Genomic DNA, 13,245 nt, shown 5'->3' with positions numbered 1-13,245 from the left:
CTTTCCGTGCGTACCCGCTGCCAATCATATTGAGGATTTTAATGTGTGCTCTCGTCCGACACATTTACCTCACGCACACATACGTATTATAACGTATTATAGTGTCCACATGGACTTAGTGTCTGCCCACCATAAATATCTGAGTTAATGCAAATATCTGACTAATATCGAGTTCAAAATACAATTTTGTTTTCGATTTGCTTTCGGGTGTTACGTGTACACTAAGGTCTGTTTCACCGCTTGCTGATAAAGTATCTGATAGTCTATAAAATATTATATATATATATATATATATATATTGTTTCACAAGTGTTGGTAGAGCTAACTGGCCAAACACATGGCAGATTAATCAAGCAGTTATTTTTATGTGACAGACTACAATATAATATCGGAATGTGGTGTAATAAGCCTATAATTAAATATGTATGATATTTTCAATTAATTTACCAACCTGTGCTTCTAGTTTTGTAGGAAAGAAAATTTATATTTTTGGTTCAAATCTAAGGCACTGTGCGTTTGGATTAATTATTTTATTAAATAAGTATTTGTAGTCGGCAATGTTAAGTTAACACTAAGTTCATGTGACTACTGTACTTTATTCCTGTTGGAAACTACTTAATTTTTCGATTCTTGTCATTATGTTTGGACAAGTCGACCAAAGCTGTATACTTTTAAAATGTTTAAAATATTAGCGAAATTTAAATTGCATGTTACGCTCAATGTTAGGTTTAATTGGTGCTAAACCCAAGACAAATATTTAGAATTCGTTAGTTTGTAATCGAAATAAATTTATTGATTTTAAAATACTTGTTTTTTTTTCTGTTGTTACCCAAATGTTTGATGTGAGATATGTTACGTTATAGTACATAAGATTGACGATATATTAATGAATTTCGGCAAGTGCCGTAAATAAATAAGATTTTTGAGAATTTTTATACTTAGAAAAATAGAAATTTTTGTCAAAACAATTATCCGAAAATACAAAAACGATTTTAGGAATAATATTCGCTAAGTATTTTAAAATTTCTTCCACCGATTATTATAAATAAAAAACATATATACCTAAAAGTGCATTTATTCACATTAAAATATTAACACATTATCATAGTGTTACGATTTGCATGTTAACAACGTGATTATCTAAAAAATAAATTATAAGAATTTTTGTGAATAAAATCAATAATACTGCTACATTCCTAGTTCAAATTAGTTGAGTTGACCGGCAGATATACTGAAATTTTGAATTGAAACATTTAATTACTTTAAAAACTTTAATTTTTGACTTTGGAAAAATATTTTCGACATGTTTATTGAAGATTTAAAATATCGTATGAAACCCGAACTTATGTATTTTGGTCTGCGTGGTTATACATTAGGTATTCATGTATTTTGTTATATACTATCTGAAATACAGTGAATTAATTTATTTATGCCACTATATCGAGTCTGAAAAAATGAAAATGTATGGATGTTTTTTGCCAGTGTTAATAGCACAGAACTCAATCGAAACTAGACAAGTTCTGTGGTGATTTGTTAGGATGTATATCTGCTGTCAACTCTACTAATGAGGACCTACCTACTTTGTCTAAACATCGGAATTCATAAAAAACATAAGTATCGGTAAAAAACAAAATAAAAATGGAGGTTCAATATTTTCTGGAAAATTCATTTCATATCATAACACGTCTCTTTTGTTCAAGGTTATTTCCACAGGTAACATAGAATGCAGTTTATTGTACTTAACTTGGAATTAGTGGCGAGTGACATATTTAACAAATCACTGCATTAATAAACAGAATTAAGATAACATTATTTTCAAATAAATGAAAAAGGAAGTACATTATAATAATTATATCAATGCTGAACACAAATTTCTGGCATCTAATTTAAAGCTGCCTAGATTATATATTAGTCATAACTATTTATACTATACCGGGGTTAGAATGAACACCGTTATCCCCGAAATCAGACATTCTGTAACACAAATACTTAACTACTTAGATTTCAGAATCAATGAAAAATATTTCTATTCATTTTTTATCTAAAATTTACTACAATAAAATCTCTCGTACCTATAAACTGCGAGAAATTCATTCATTCGACAGCATCTGTCTGAATTTAGTAAAAAGATTAGTCGACATAAAAATGACATTCGCGCGCGTCATTAACGAAAAACCAAAATAAGAATGAATGAAATTAATTTAACAATGACTTGAACCGTTATATTTTATGGTTTAACATATATGGTTTAAGTAATAATGGTGTGCATCCTAACACCCGTAAAATTCGAGAAGCATTAATACTTTTTCCAATATATGCATTGGACCCTTCACCTTTATACCGCATAGTTACCCTTTATAGCTCCATCATAATTTTCATTAGCTACCACGCCATATTAACTATGTATAATTATAGGTTAAACATTGTGACGTTCCATGAAAAAATGCTTTATAGAGAGAAGTCGCTTTTCATACAAATGTTCACCCACTATTATCACTTGGGGATTTATTTTTGAAAAAAATACTAGCCAATATTTGAACGCGGCTTTTTAACTATATGCATACCGAATTTCATCCACATCTGTCCAGCGGTTTAGCCAGATAGACCGACTTTCCCATTTATAATATTAGTATGTAAGTATGGCTTAGTAAGGTTGCGCATAAACCTCTCGTCACCTTTATCCATGTAACGTCATAATTAATAAGCATATTTTTTTTCTTTGATATTATACGTTTTTAGTTTTCATCTAAAATAGTTCTACAAAGACAATAGGTAGTTAGGTACATTATTAATTAATAAATCTCTACAAATAATAATCTAGGGTAATTGTTTAACACGACTGCACAAAATGTAAAGTAATGTTTACAGTAGAATTCATAATGTTTACTAACATTCAGTTATCCTGGAAATAGACTAAAATCACATATTGTTAATATTTTCAAAGGGTTTTTATCTATACAGATATGCGAGCCCCATCGTATCCTATAAAGTTTAATATAAAAATTATATAAATATATTATAGATTTGAGTACAACAATCGCTTTATATATATATATATATATATATATATTTTAAATACTTAGTTGTTAAATTAGTTCCATTTAATAATAATCCATTTTGATCGACATTATGTGACGTGCACGATAAAATGTAGGTACCTTAATATGGAAGGCAATCGCTTACGACGTGGGTATTAGGTATATTGTTAATGAACAATTGAAACACCAAAAGCGACGTCCATCCATAACTACCATAATGACATTATGTATACTCACGTACATTAACATGTATGCACGCCTTGGTTCTTATTCCAATGTGGCTAAAGTCCAAAATTGAGTGCAGATACACATCAATGCTGACTTTACACAGAAATATTCGTAGTTGCATGTAACAGTGACGACTAAATATGAATGATATTATATGGGGCAATGAGTATTTATTTGGCTATAATAATCATTTAAAACAACCATGTGACTTGTTAAATCATAGATTAAGAACATGATAGAGAAAATAAAAATTGTGACCATAAATTGATTAAAATATTTACATAAAAAATATCATAACACATTTTGTTCCAAGGGTAAATGTGTGTGTTGTTTTTGTACCAGAGTAACTTCTTTTCCAGTGTGTAATTAAAACCGACTTCAGATTTACTTTAAGTCGCCTAAAAGCATTTGCCATGGCTATTACATGACTAAAAATTAACCATATGGTACTATTACCCTTGAAACTTCACAAATATAAAGTTATTTATTGATTACTTAATGAAATATTAAATTCTACATTTTTTTTATCTAAAAGCAATATTGCGACGCTACTTCACACGCCAGCACCGTTTCAAATTCAAGCTAAAGCACCATCCTTATAGCATTTTTTTTACATCTAAAAGTTTTCTTTTTCATTTAACAAATCAGGTCGTCACACGGTGCGATAATGATTATAGCATCTTGTCCCTTGATTTTATATCGATTTATGCCTTTATTGAATGATATATTTAATGTTAATATAATATATAGATTACGACAGTACACTTACATTAAAAGAATACTTAATACAATGTACTTAATTGTGAAACGAAAATTGGAATATTTTATTATCTTGAAATTACATTTTAAGTTTAAATAAAATAGTAAATATATGAACAAAATTGTAAAAATATACGTAAACACATGTCATTATTGAATGAATATAATTTACCGTTAAACTTAACATTACAACTAAATAATAATAAAATTACAATATCAAAGAAAATATCATCTAAACACAAAATATGCTTTGGTAATTAATACAACCACATAATCTCACGTAATAAACACGTGTTCTATATCTATATCTTAACAAAGTAATATAAAAAAAATAAATAAATAATGTTTTAATACATTTCCCAATCAATTCACGCTACATATCACAGTGGTTATTCGCATTTATTATTCAGTAAAATAAATATCTAGGTAATTTCAGACGGAGTTGAAAATCCATATGGGATACAATGAAAATAAATTATGTTCGCATTTAAACTGATCGCGGAGAATCGACACACAATAGGTAAACAATAATTATTATAATATATAATATGGCCGGTGCATTTGTACCGGATGGTAAATTCCGACAGAAATTTCTAAGAGATGACTAGACTATATGTCTATGTTTCGGTTAATTATTCGAAGATTTTTTACCTCTGTGTACTCAATAAAAGGATGTACTTATTACTAATTGTATTAGAATCTTAAACATGTTATTATGTTCTTCAAATCGAGCATTTAAAATTTCGAATCATATTTTTTCGTGTAGGGGAAATTACGAACTATCTTTGATATATTATAAAAATAAACAAAAATGGCGCGAATAAGACTTGAACCTGAAAATTTGATGCTACTTACGTATCCTAGACACTAATGCCTCAACATATTGCGGCCAGGCCAATCAAAATGGCGGCTAGATTTAAGAATTTTAAATTTTAAAATTGTAGAATTAGCAACAAGGATATATCGTTCAGATTAGTAGTTTTTTTTTTTAATTTCGTAATATACCCGGAATATTTTCGGAATTAATCCAATGCACTATACATATATAAAAAAAATTTTCAGTATAATAAATAAATAAAAAAATGAAAATTTACGCTCAAGCATTTTCTGATAATATATTCCTAAGTTATATTCAACATTCTAAAATCATTCCTTTTTATAGTTATATATAAATAAGAAATGAAAACTATAATGTTATGTTTACGATTGTTATGACTTCAATTTACTATGCATTATATTATTAATTTATAATTCGATAATAATTTATTTTTATGTGCAATTTATTTTTTTAATTGACACTGTAAAAAGAAATATTATCAAATCGTAGTCTGCATATGATGTTAGTATAATTTATTTTAATATATTATAATAATATCATTTTATTTTCACATTATAAAAGCAATAAGTAACATCCTCATTTTTATTTTTTGAAATAAGTTATTTAAAATTTGCTGGTATCCATGCACCATTTCATCTTAAAAACTAGGCTAATGTGTGGAGATCTTTTTTAGGGTTCCGTATCTATAACGATTATTATATATATTTATACTTAAGATCTACAAATTCACTAAAACTTTCCTTTTTCATACCCATGGCTCTAATTCACACAATGAAAACCATTTTGACACACTATTTACGCCGGAATGGAACTAAAACCCATCAGAAAAGCATTTACACATTTGTGGACTATTATAGCAGTATAAAGATTAAACTTATTTTGTGTCTAGTTCATTGTCCAGTAATGTTAAATCTAGTTTACATAAAATTATGTACTATTTACGCTTGAAACGAAATATTTTGACGTTTTACCATGAAATATATTGTGTTGTGGTGTTTAATTTTTGGCAATAAATGTTAATTCATTCATTCAAATAATTTCACTGTACTACTTACGTTCTAATTCACTATGTTTCACTTTTTTCATTATTTACGTTCGAAACGAACCAAAAAAATCATTTAATTTGATTAGATATTTTTATGCCCTCACGTGACTTGATTTTGCTGTACTATTAAAGTTTCACGTTTTTTTTTTTCATTATTTACGCTTGAAACGAACCAAAAAACCACCTGAACAGATTCCATCATAAAGTCTTTATGGCTTCCCAGATTGTCGCGAGCTGTTGCATCAGCGCGCTGAGGATCATGTTCTACAACTGGTAGCCGGCGCCGAGCGGCTGCTGCGCCAGCGGCTCCAGCGTCGTTGAGGGGGGAAGAGCTGTGGGAACTAAGTTATTATCCAACATTCATTTTTTTTAAATTAATTTTTTAGTCTTTGTGCTCGTGTGTGACAAAGAGTGTCATGTCCGTGCAATAAACCGTTGAGTAGTTCCCTCGTCGGGAGCCGATCGTGGGTGCACCATCAGCCTCATGCACAGTAAATTTCAAATCTGTAAGACACGCTCACCTAAGTAGTTAGGTGTTCAACTTGTAAGATTTGATTACAGACAGACAAACGTCGGGACAGGTGAAACTGAATAGAAACTTGTGAAATGCTAAAATGCTATGTACCTTCATCGTCATCCTCTTCAGCGAGCCACTTCTGTATCTCCGTCTGGTACATCCGGCGCTGCAGCACCTCCTTGGTGCGCGGCCGGGACCCGATGAACGTTACCTCCACCTGACAAATTATATGAGGTTAAGCAACTTTCATAATGGTCGGCCACGGGATGGGTGACCGAAATAATATGCAATTCAGTTTCCACTAATCTAGATAGGCCCTTTCAGTGGCGTAACGTGGACATAATCGCCCAGGGCGGAAGCGTAATTTGCGCCTCTTTTTCATTTATAGGTTCCGTCAAATCCGATATAAGGATATTCTTCGCAAGGCCACTGGCCGAGGACAAAGTACCTTTAAAAGACCAAGGCATTTGGGACACTAATATAATAATGCTAGTATTTCACGGTACGCTATTTTTTTAACTTTTGTGCTTTAATAATAATCAAATAACCGACTCAGGTATGTATATATTAAACTGGACATGACATGTTACACACCCAACATGAACCTTTTTTATTTAACGTAGCTGACGTTTCAACGACTTTAAACTAAAGATTTTAAAAAAAAAAAACAAAAAACCCGCCTGCCTTACGACCCTTGCGTTGAACCCTTTAATACAAATATTGCATTAAAAAAAAAAATGTTTTTCACCAAGTCCAATGGCGGGCGTGGCACAGACGCCATATTTGTTTTTTTTTAACGTCACTTATCTAAAAGCAGCTAAGACGAATGCAACGAATGTAAATCCGTTCGACGTTTTTAGGGATACTAGGTAACAAATAATATTACATAACATACAAGATACTCCCTATTGCTGAATATTACAGTTAGCACTCACTCCTGGAGGAAGATACGGACGCAGCTCGTCGGCCAGGTTGCCGCTGGCTCCTAATCTTTGTGCTTCTTCCCAACTCGTGTGGACTTCTTCGTGTAACAGTTTCTCCTCTGTATAATAAACATTACAACTAAAATGTTTATTTTTTAATATACTAATATAATATTTTTTCATTTTCTTATGAAATTTGGTACACGTGTAGAACATAAACTGGAATAACTCATAGGACACTTTTTAACAAATAAAATTGTTAATAGATAAAGAAAAACTGATAATTAATTAAGTTTAGTTTATTAGTGATAATAAAAACAGCACGTTACAGACAGAGCAGCGCGGGAAGAGAGACGCAGAAGGCGGGAAAAAAAACACGACTTGACGTTTATCTATTGTCAGAATAGGGTGCGTTCTATATGTCAACAATAGAAATACAAGATTTTGATCCCATTACGGTAAACATTAAACGAGCGAGTGAGGTCTACAGTTCAACTTGGGGCAAAAATAATATTAACTTTAGAACCGTTGGTATGTATTTGTCAATTTTAAGTTCGTAGGGCTGCAAAATCGGTCAAGTTTTTAAAATATTCACAATTTTGTAAAACGCGTAAATCGTTGTGTACGCGAGGTCTAGTGTAATTATAAATAAATAAAATAAATATATTAGGACAAATCACACAGATTGAGCTAGCCCCAAAGTAAGTTCGAGACTTGTGTTATGGGATACTAACTCAACGATACTATATTTTATAACATATACATATATAGATAAACATCCAAGACCCCGGCCAGTCAGAAAAAGATCATTTTCCATCATGACCCGACCGGGGATCGAACCCGGGACCTTTCGGTTCAGTGGCAAGAACCTTACCACTGCGCCATCGACGTCGTCAATTGCTCTATACTATTGTTATAAAGAGGTAAGCGTTTGTGAGTTTTTTATGTTTGAGGCGGGTAATCTCGCTCTCTTACGAAATTACGAGATTATAATTTCAAAAATTCCTTGCACCATTACAAAGGTGCATTATCCAAGATTGCTATAGGCTATATTTTATCTCAAAATTCCCGCGGGAGCGAAGCCGCGGGCCACATCAAGTTCTCCAAATAAAATAAAGAATTCAAATAGATCCAAGGGATATGAGAATAAAATAGAGGTCTTTCCAATTGAAATATCTCGTGGTATAGCCATTCCAAATTCACTATGTTTTAGTTGATTACAAATTTTTTATATATTATTAGAAAAAAAAACATTGTAAGAAACAATAATGGTAAGCCGATCTGGCATGATAGGGACCGACACTGTTCAAATGAGTTTCTTTCGGCATTCCTTCTCAGCAGTGGTCGTTCCGAAATGCCAGTAGTTTGTAGCTTGTGCGAAATAACTATAAATATAAACATTGACGAGAAAAAGTGCCTGTGAAGGTCTAATTTCCGAATAAATGATTTGAATTTGGATTTGAAAAGACTGAAACATAATTATAGGCGCGTACCGTCTCTCTTTGTCGTGCTCCGCTTGTACTGTATCCTGAACCGGAACGCCTCCAGCACGCTGGCCACCACGATCGTCAGCACCACCATCGTGAACAGGTAGAACACCTGCAATTGACAGCAGATACAGCTTTAAAGTGTGTTCTAGTAATATCATACTTACGTGTTTGCACACGGAACTGTGGCGCCGTGAAGCCCTGGGTGCTAATTGTTATTCAGACCGGGGTAGGGAGGAGAGAGTTGTGTCTGTGTATGTGTGTATATAACACTTTCTCCCCATAACCGTGTTATATACTAAGGCGGTGTTCAGTTGTATGTGGTACGGCGCACGGACGCTTACTTGTTAGCTACAATGGTGGGACATCAGTAGTGTGGTTGTGATGTACAGTTACGTGCGAGGATGGGGCACGTAACCTTACCGAATGCTACAGTACTTATTATTTATTTGTTTTTAAATGACTTGGCTAATAACGTTCACGGGAATGGTCAGCAAATAGTCTAGTCATAGAATACCCATCTATTAGGTATAATAATCGATGTCGTTCTTTCTTTTAAAAAATAAAATAATGAAAAATTTACTTGACAAACTGTCTATAAATCTCGAATTTGTGAATAATTAACAATGGCTGCGGTATTTGCTTGCCATCAGGCAACCTTTATGCTATAAAAATCGCATCCTACCATGAAGTAAATCCTGCTGAACTGTCCCGCCACAGTAGCGAACGCGTTCATCAATATGAACCAGTTGTTGACGACGGTCAGCTCGAACAAGGTCACGCCGCTGGTGACGATGTTCTCGAAGTTGTTCAAGTAGTAGTACCCCAGCGCCGTCGAGCTGTTCAGCGAGTATTTGTAGAAGTCTTCTACAGTTGTGTTTCTGGAATTGAACATTGAAAATTATAACGCTCCTACTTTTTTAGCCTGGACATCGATGACACAGGAGATTGTTGTGGGGAGCCCAGAGCCCAACTTATATTATTATATACTAGCTTTTGTCCGCGGTTTCGCCCACAACTGTGAAATTCGTATCAAATTCCATTCAGTGATTTTTGCGAGATGCGCGAACATACAGACAAATATTTAAAAAAAACTGGTTTGGTTTTATTAGACCCATAAAGGCAGAGGATAGCAATTTTAAACAAGTTATGGTTGGGACATTTGTTTCAAAATTGGATAATACCTAATGGTACTTACACACAGCAGTTTTTCAGGTCATAAGACGAGAACAGCTCCATGCCGATGACAGCGAAGAAGAAGTACATAACCAGCATAACGCAGCCGGCCGACGACATCAGTGGAGAGAGGAGCACCAGTGTACCGAACACGTCGCGGTAACGCTTCTTCATTTTGTACAGACGCATCAGTCTGAAAAAAAAAATTTTGATGTTATATATTCACAGAAAGAAAATGTAAAAAAGTTCAATTAGTATAAACTTCATGTTAACAATACATCAAAACTAATAATAATAATAAATTCTCCAAAGGGCCTCTACGTGTTGGATCCATATCCCCACGCAAGCCTCTCAAAGGACCGGACTATATGCCGTGAATCCCAAAAGGAGATACAAATAATAATAATATTTTAACGTGAGTATATAACTATTAAATAGTTTTGAGGACTGGAGATACATACCGATTGTGTTACTCGTGTCAAGATTTTCTTCAAGTTGCCCACAGGCATTCTGACATGATTTTACGACTACCGCATAGCAAGCTTGTAGTAGACCAAATAGTAGCACACACACACTACTGAACTAAATAGTCAACCAGTGTACAGATTTTATCACTATGCTTTCCTTTACCTGCCTGCAGTGGTGGTCTATGAAAACTATCCATAAGTGATACTTGTAAAAACGTAAAAACTCATGTGACACGAGTACCTAGTATTCGAACTTGGGGCCTTCATAGGCATCTTAACCACAGATCAACTCACCTAAGTGGCCTAAATATGACCACAATGAAGAGTTTAGGCGCGATGCTCAGTAGCACAGCGCCCATCAATGCCAATAGGGTGACACTCAAATCGAATACGTTCCAGCCACTTTCTAAATATGCTGGTAATCCTAGAGCCATGATGCGGAGAGTTGCTTCCAGAAGGAATACTGCGGAGTGAAAAATACTGTTTTATAAAAATTGAGCAGGTTATGAACACAATATCTGATTAGGACTATGGATACTATGGATATTTTCTAATCTAAGTTTCGAGTAAAAATACTCTCTCTCATCTTTGCACTTTTTCGCGTACACTCGGCACAGTCGATGGCCAACCAGGCAAAAATAAAACACCATTAGCAGTATTAGCACGCATATAATCTTTGACGACATCAACCCAGCATTTCTAGGGTTTGACATCTTTGCCAGCGGCATAGCCAGACATACCCGTACGAATTAACTGTGCACCTCGCGGTGCACGGTTGATTCGTACGACTTGTAGTTTCCTACGTCATTTTCCGGTCTACGTAAGTCGTAGCCATACCAACGCAGGTGGCAAGGAGGCAGTTTGATAATAGTGTAATATGGTTTAAATAAAAATTAAAATGTACATGTAAGGAACAGCCAGGTGTCCCACGAAGCGCACAGAAGCCTGGCGCTGTCCTGCAGGTCGCCGGCTGCTTCGCACACGCGCAGCACCATCGATATCCCGTTACCGACTATCAGGGCATCTAGGAATAAAATAAGATTCACAATAAATAGCCATATACTAATAACCATATTCTAAAGAATCCAGCACTTCCATCCTTACTAATATTTTCTGGGATAAATTTGACTTTGTACGTATCTTTTTTAATTGTTTTCTTTGTATGTGTTGCGCAATGAAGAATTTACAAACACTTTACCTATTATCAGGTAACGACTGTGACACCTCGATATCAATTTAAAAAATAAACCTAAAAAAATAAGATTTGGTTGTGATTTTGCTAACCGCCTGACAGACCTACATGTCACATTTCCTACATACATACATATACGTATCACCAAGAAAACTACAATAATTTTAATTTTGCCACCAATCTGATTGTGCATTATTAAAAACATCAATAATGGGAAGCAAAGCTCGTGTAGTAGTGATACTCACAAATCAAGTACTCGAAATAGGGCCACCGTACAGCGGCGGCGGCCGCGCGCGCGGCGGGCTCGAGGCGCGAGGCGGCGTACCAGGGCGCGCGCGCGTGCTGCGCGCACCAGCGCAGCGCGAACACCTCGAACACGTTCGCGAACTCCGACCGCTCCAGCGCGCCGCTGCCCGACTGGTTCAGGTGCTTGAACATCAGGTACACGTCCAGACCACCTGCGGGTAGTGATGATTGTCATTGTACGTACACTGCAAGGTTATATGCTCCATCCTCGTAACTGTAAATCACCACCACGGGCGACAAAACACGTTCACACTTTTTTTCTTCTTTTTACACGATATTTAATAAAGTGCGGAAAAGAGACATTTAATTAAGTGCAATGTGTTTGTCTATTTCGTGGTAGGCCTTCAGAGGTATTAGGTATTGTGCTTCAAGTAGTAGGTGGTGCGTCCTTCTCTCCTTTCTGACGTTTTGACGTCAATAAGTGATGTGTCTGAAATAGGTTTCATAAGAAACCTGTAATACAGATCACCACGAATCACACAATAGCAAGAGCTTTAATGGCTGTTTCACATTGTATCAAAATACTAATAATTAAATAATTTGTATATTTTCTCTAAAATAATTCACATTCGCGACAGCACTCTTAATTTTATAGAATACGCTTAAAAATGTTGTATACTCACTATAATGTGGAGCATAGTGCCTCATGAGCCCCACGAAGTGGCGCAGGCGCACGTGCGCGGGCGCACGGCGCGACACCAGCAGCCGGAAGGCGTGGCGCGCCGCGCGCCGTCTGTGCAACAACAACGCACGACACTTCTCTCTTTCTATCCTAGTGAATGTCTCGTAGACAACGGCTAACATCTGAAAAAATTTTGAAGTTATATAAATATTGAATTTTCAGTCTGAAATTAAGAAAATACTAGTATAGATATATCATATAGCCAAAAAGATATGCAGGGTTACTGGTATCTAACGCGTAACCTTCCAAACGTCGCATAAGGTACATAGAGACTAACAACTTTTGTTCTACGACTTTTGTCCAAACATAATATTTTTTTTAGTTTTAATGTCGTTTCTATAAAACGTTAACTCTATGTTCGACTCCGCTACACAACGCTACTGTACTGTCTCGTGTTGCTTGGCTATTACATATAGTTAACATGTGTACAATCGCAAATTAGATTGTTTTTTTTTTTATATGAAAAATAAAAACTACGAATCACGAAAAGTCGTACAATAAAAGTTGCTTGTTTTGATGTACCCAAGTAGTCTTTAGGAGGTTTTGCGTTTGATACCAGTAACCCTGTATAGACGAACATCTATATA

At 34.6% G+C, this 13,245-nt stretch overlaps 1 protein-coding gene across 7 annotated transcripts in view; it reads right to left on the bottom strand.

Annotated features, from left to right (window-relative positions):
- Positions 1-1,059: 1,059 nt before the first annotated feature.
- The window catches only part of LOC128678966 (two pore channel protein 1-like), a 28,395-nt gene continuing 16,209 nt past the window's right edge, over positions 1,060-13,245 (bottom strand). For 6 of the 7 annotated variants that reach the window (XM_053760866.2, XM_053760872.2, XM_053760873.2 and 3 more), the window contains exons 8-17: positions 12,600-12,780; positions 11,916-12,128; positions 11,383-11,502; positions 10,773-10,941; positions 10,034-10,204; positions 9,521-9,716; positions 8,842-8,947; positions 7,361-7,467; positions 6,534-6,642; positions 1,060-6,249 (exon numbers count right to left, since the gene is read on the bottom strand). In XM_053760866.2, the coding sequence (XP_053616841.1) occupies positions 6,173-6,249; positions 6,534-6,642; positions 7,361-7,467; positions 8,842-8,947; positions 9,521-9,716; positions 10,034-10,204; positions 10,773-10,941; positions 11,383-11,502; positions 11,916-12,128; positions 12,600-12,780 (1,449 nt within the window). In that variant the 3' untranslated portion in view covers positions 1,060-6,172. The remainder of the gene's footprint in view (positions 6,250-6,533; positions 6,643-7,360; positions 7,468-8,841; positions 8,948-9,520; positions 9,717-10,033; positions 10,205-10,772; positions 10,942-11,382; positions 11,503-11,915; positions 12,129-12,599; positions 12,781-13,245) is intronic. The other variant, XM_053760867.2, reaches the window with a different exon arrangement.

This window comes from Plodia interpunctella, chromosome 21, assembly GCF_027563975.2.
Source record: "Plodia interpunctella isolate USDA-ARS_2022_Savannah chromosome 21, ilPloInte3.2, whole genome shotgun sequence".
NCBI lineage: Eukaryota > Metazoa > Arthropoda > Insecta > Lepidoptera > Pyralidae > Plodia > Plodia interpunctella.
The sequence above is the reverse complement of the archived record's forward strand: the minus strand, read 5'-3'. Positions and strand labels throughout refer to the sequence as shown.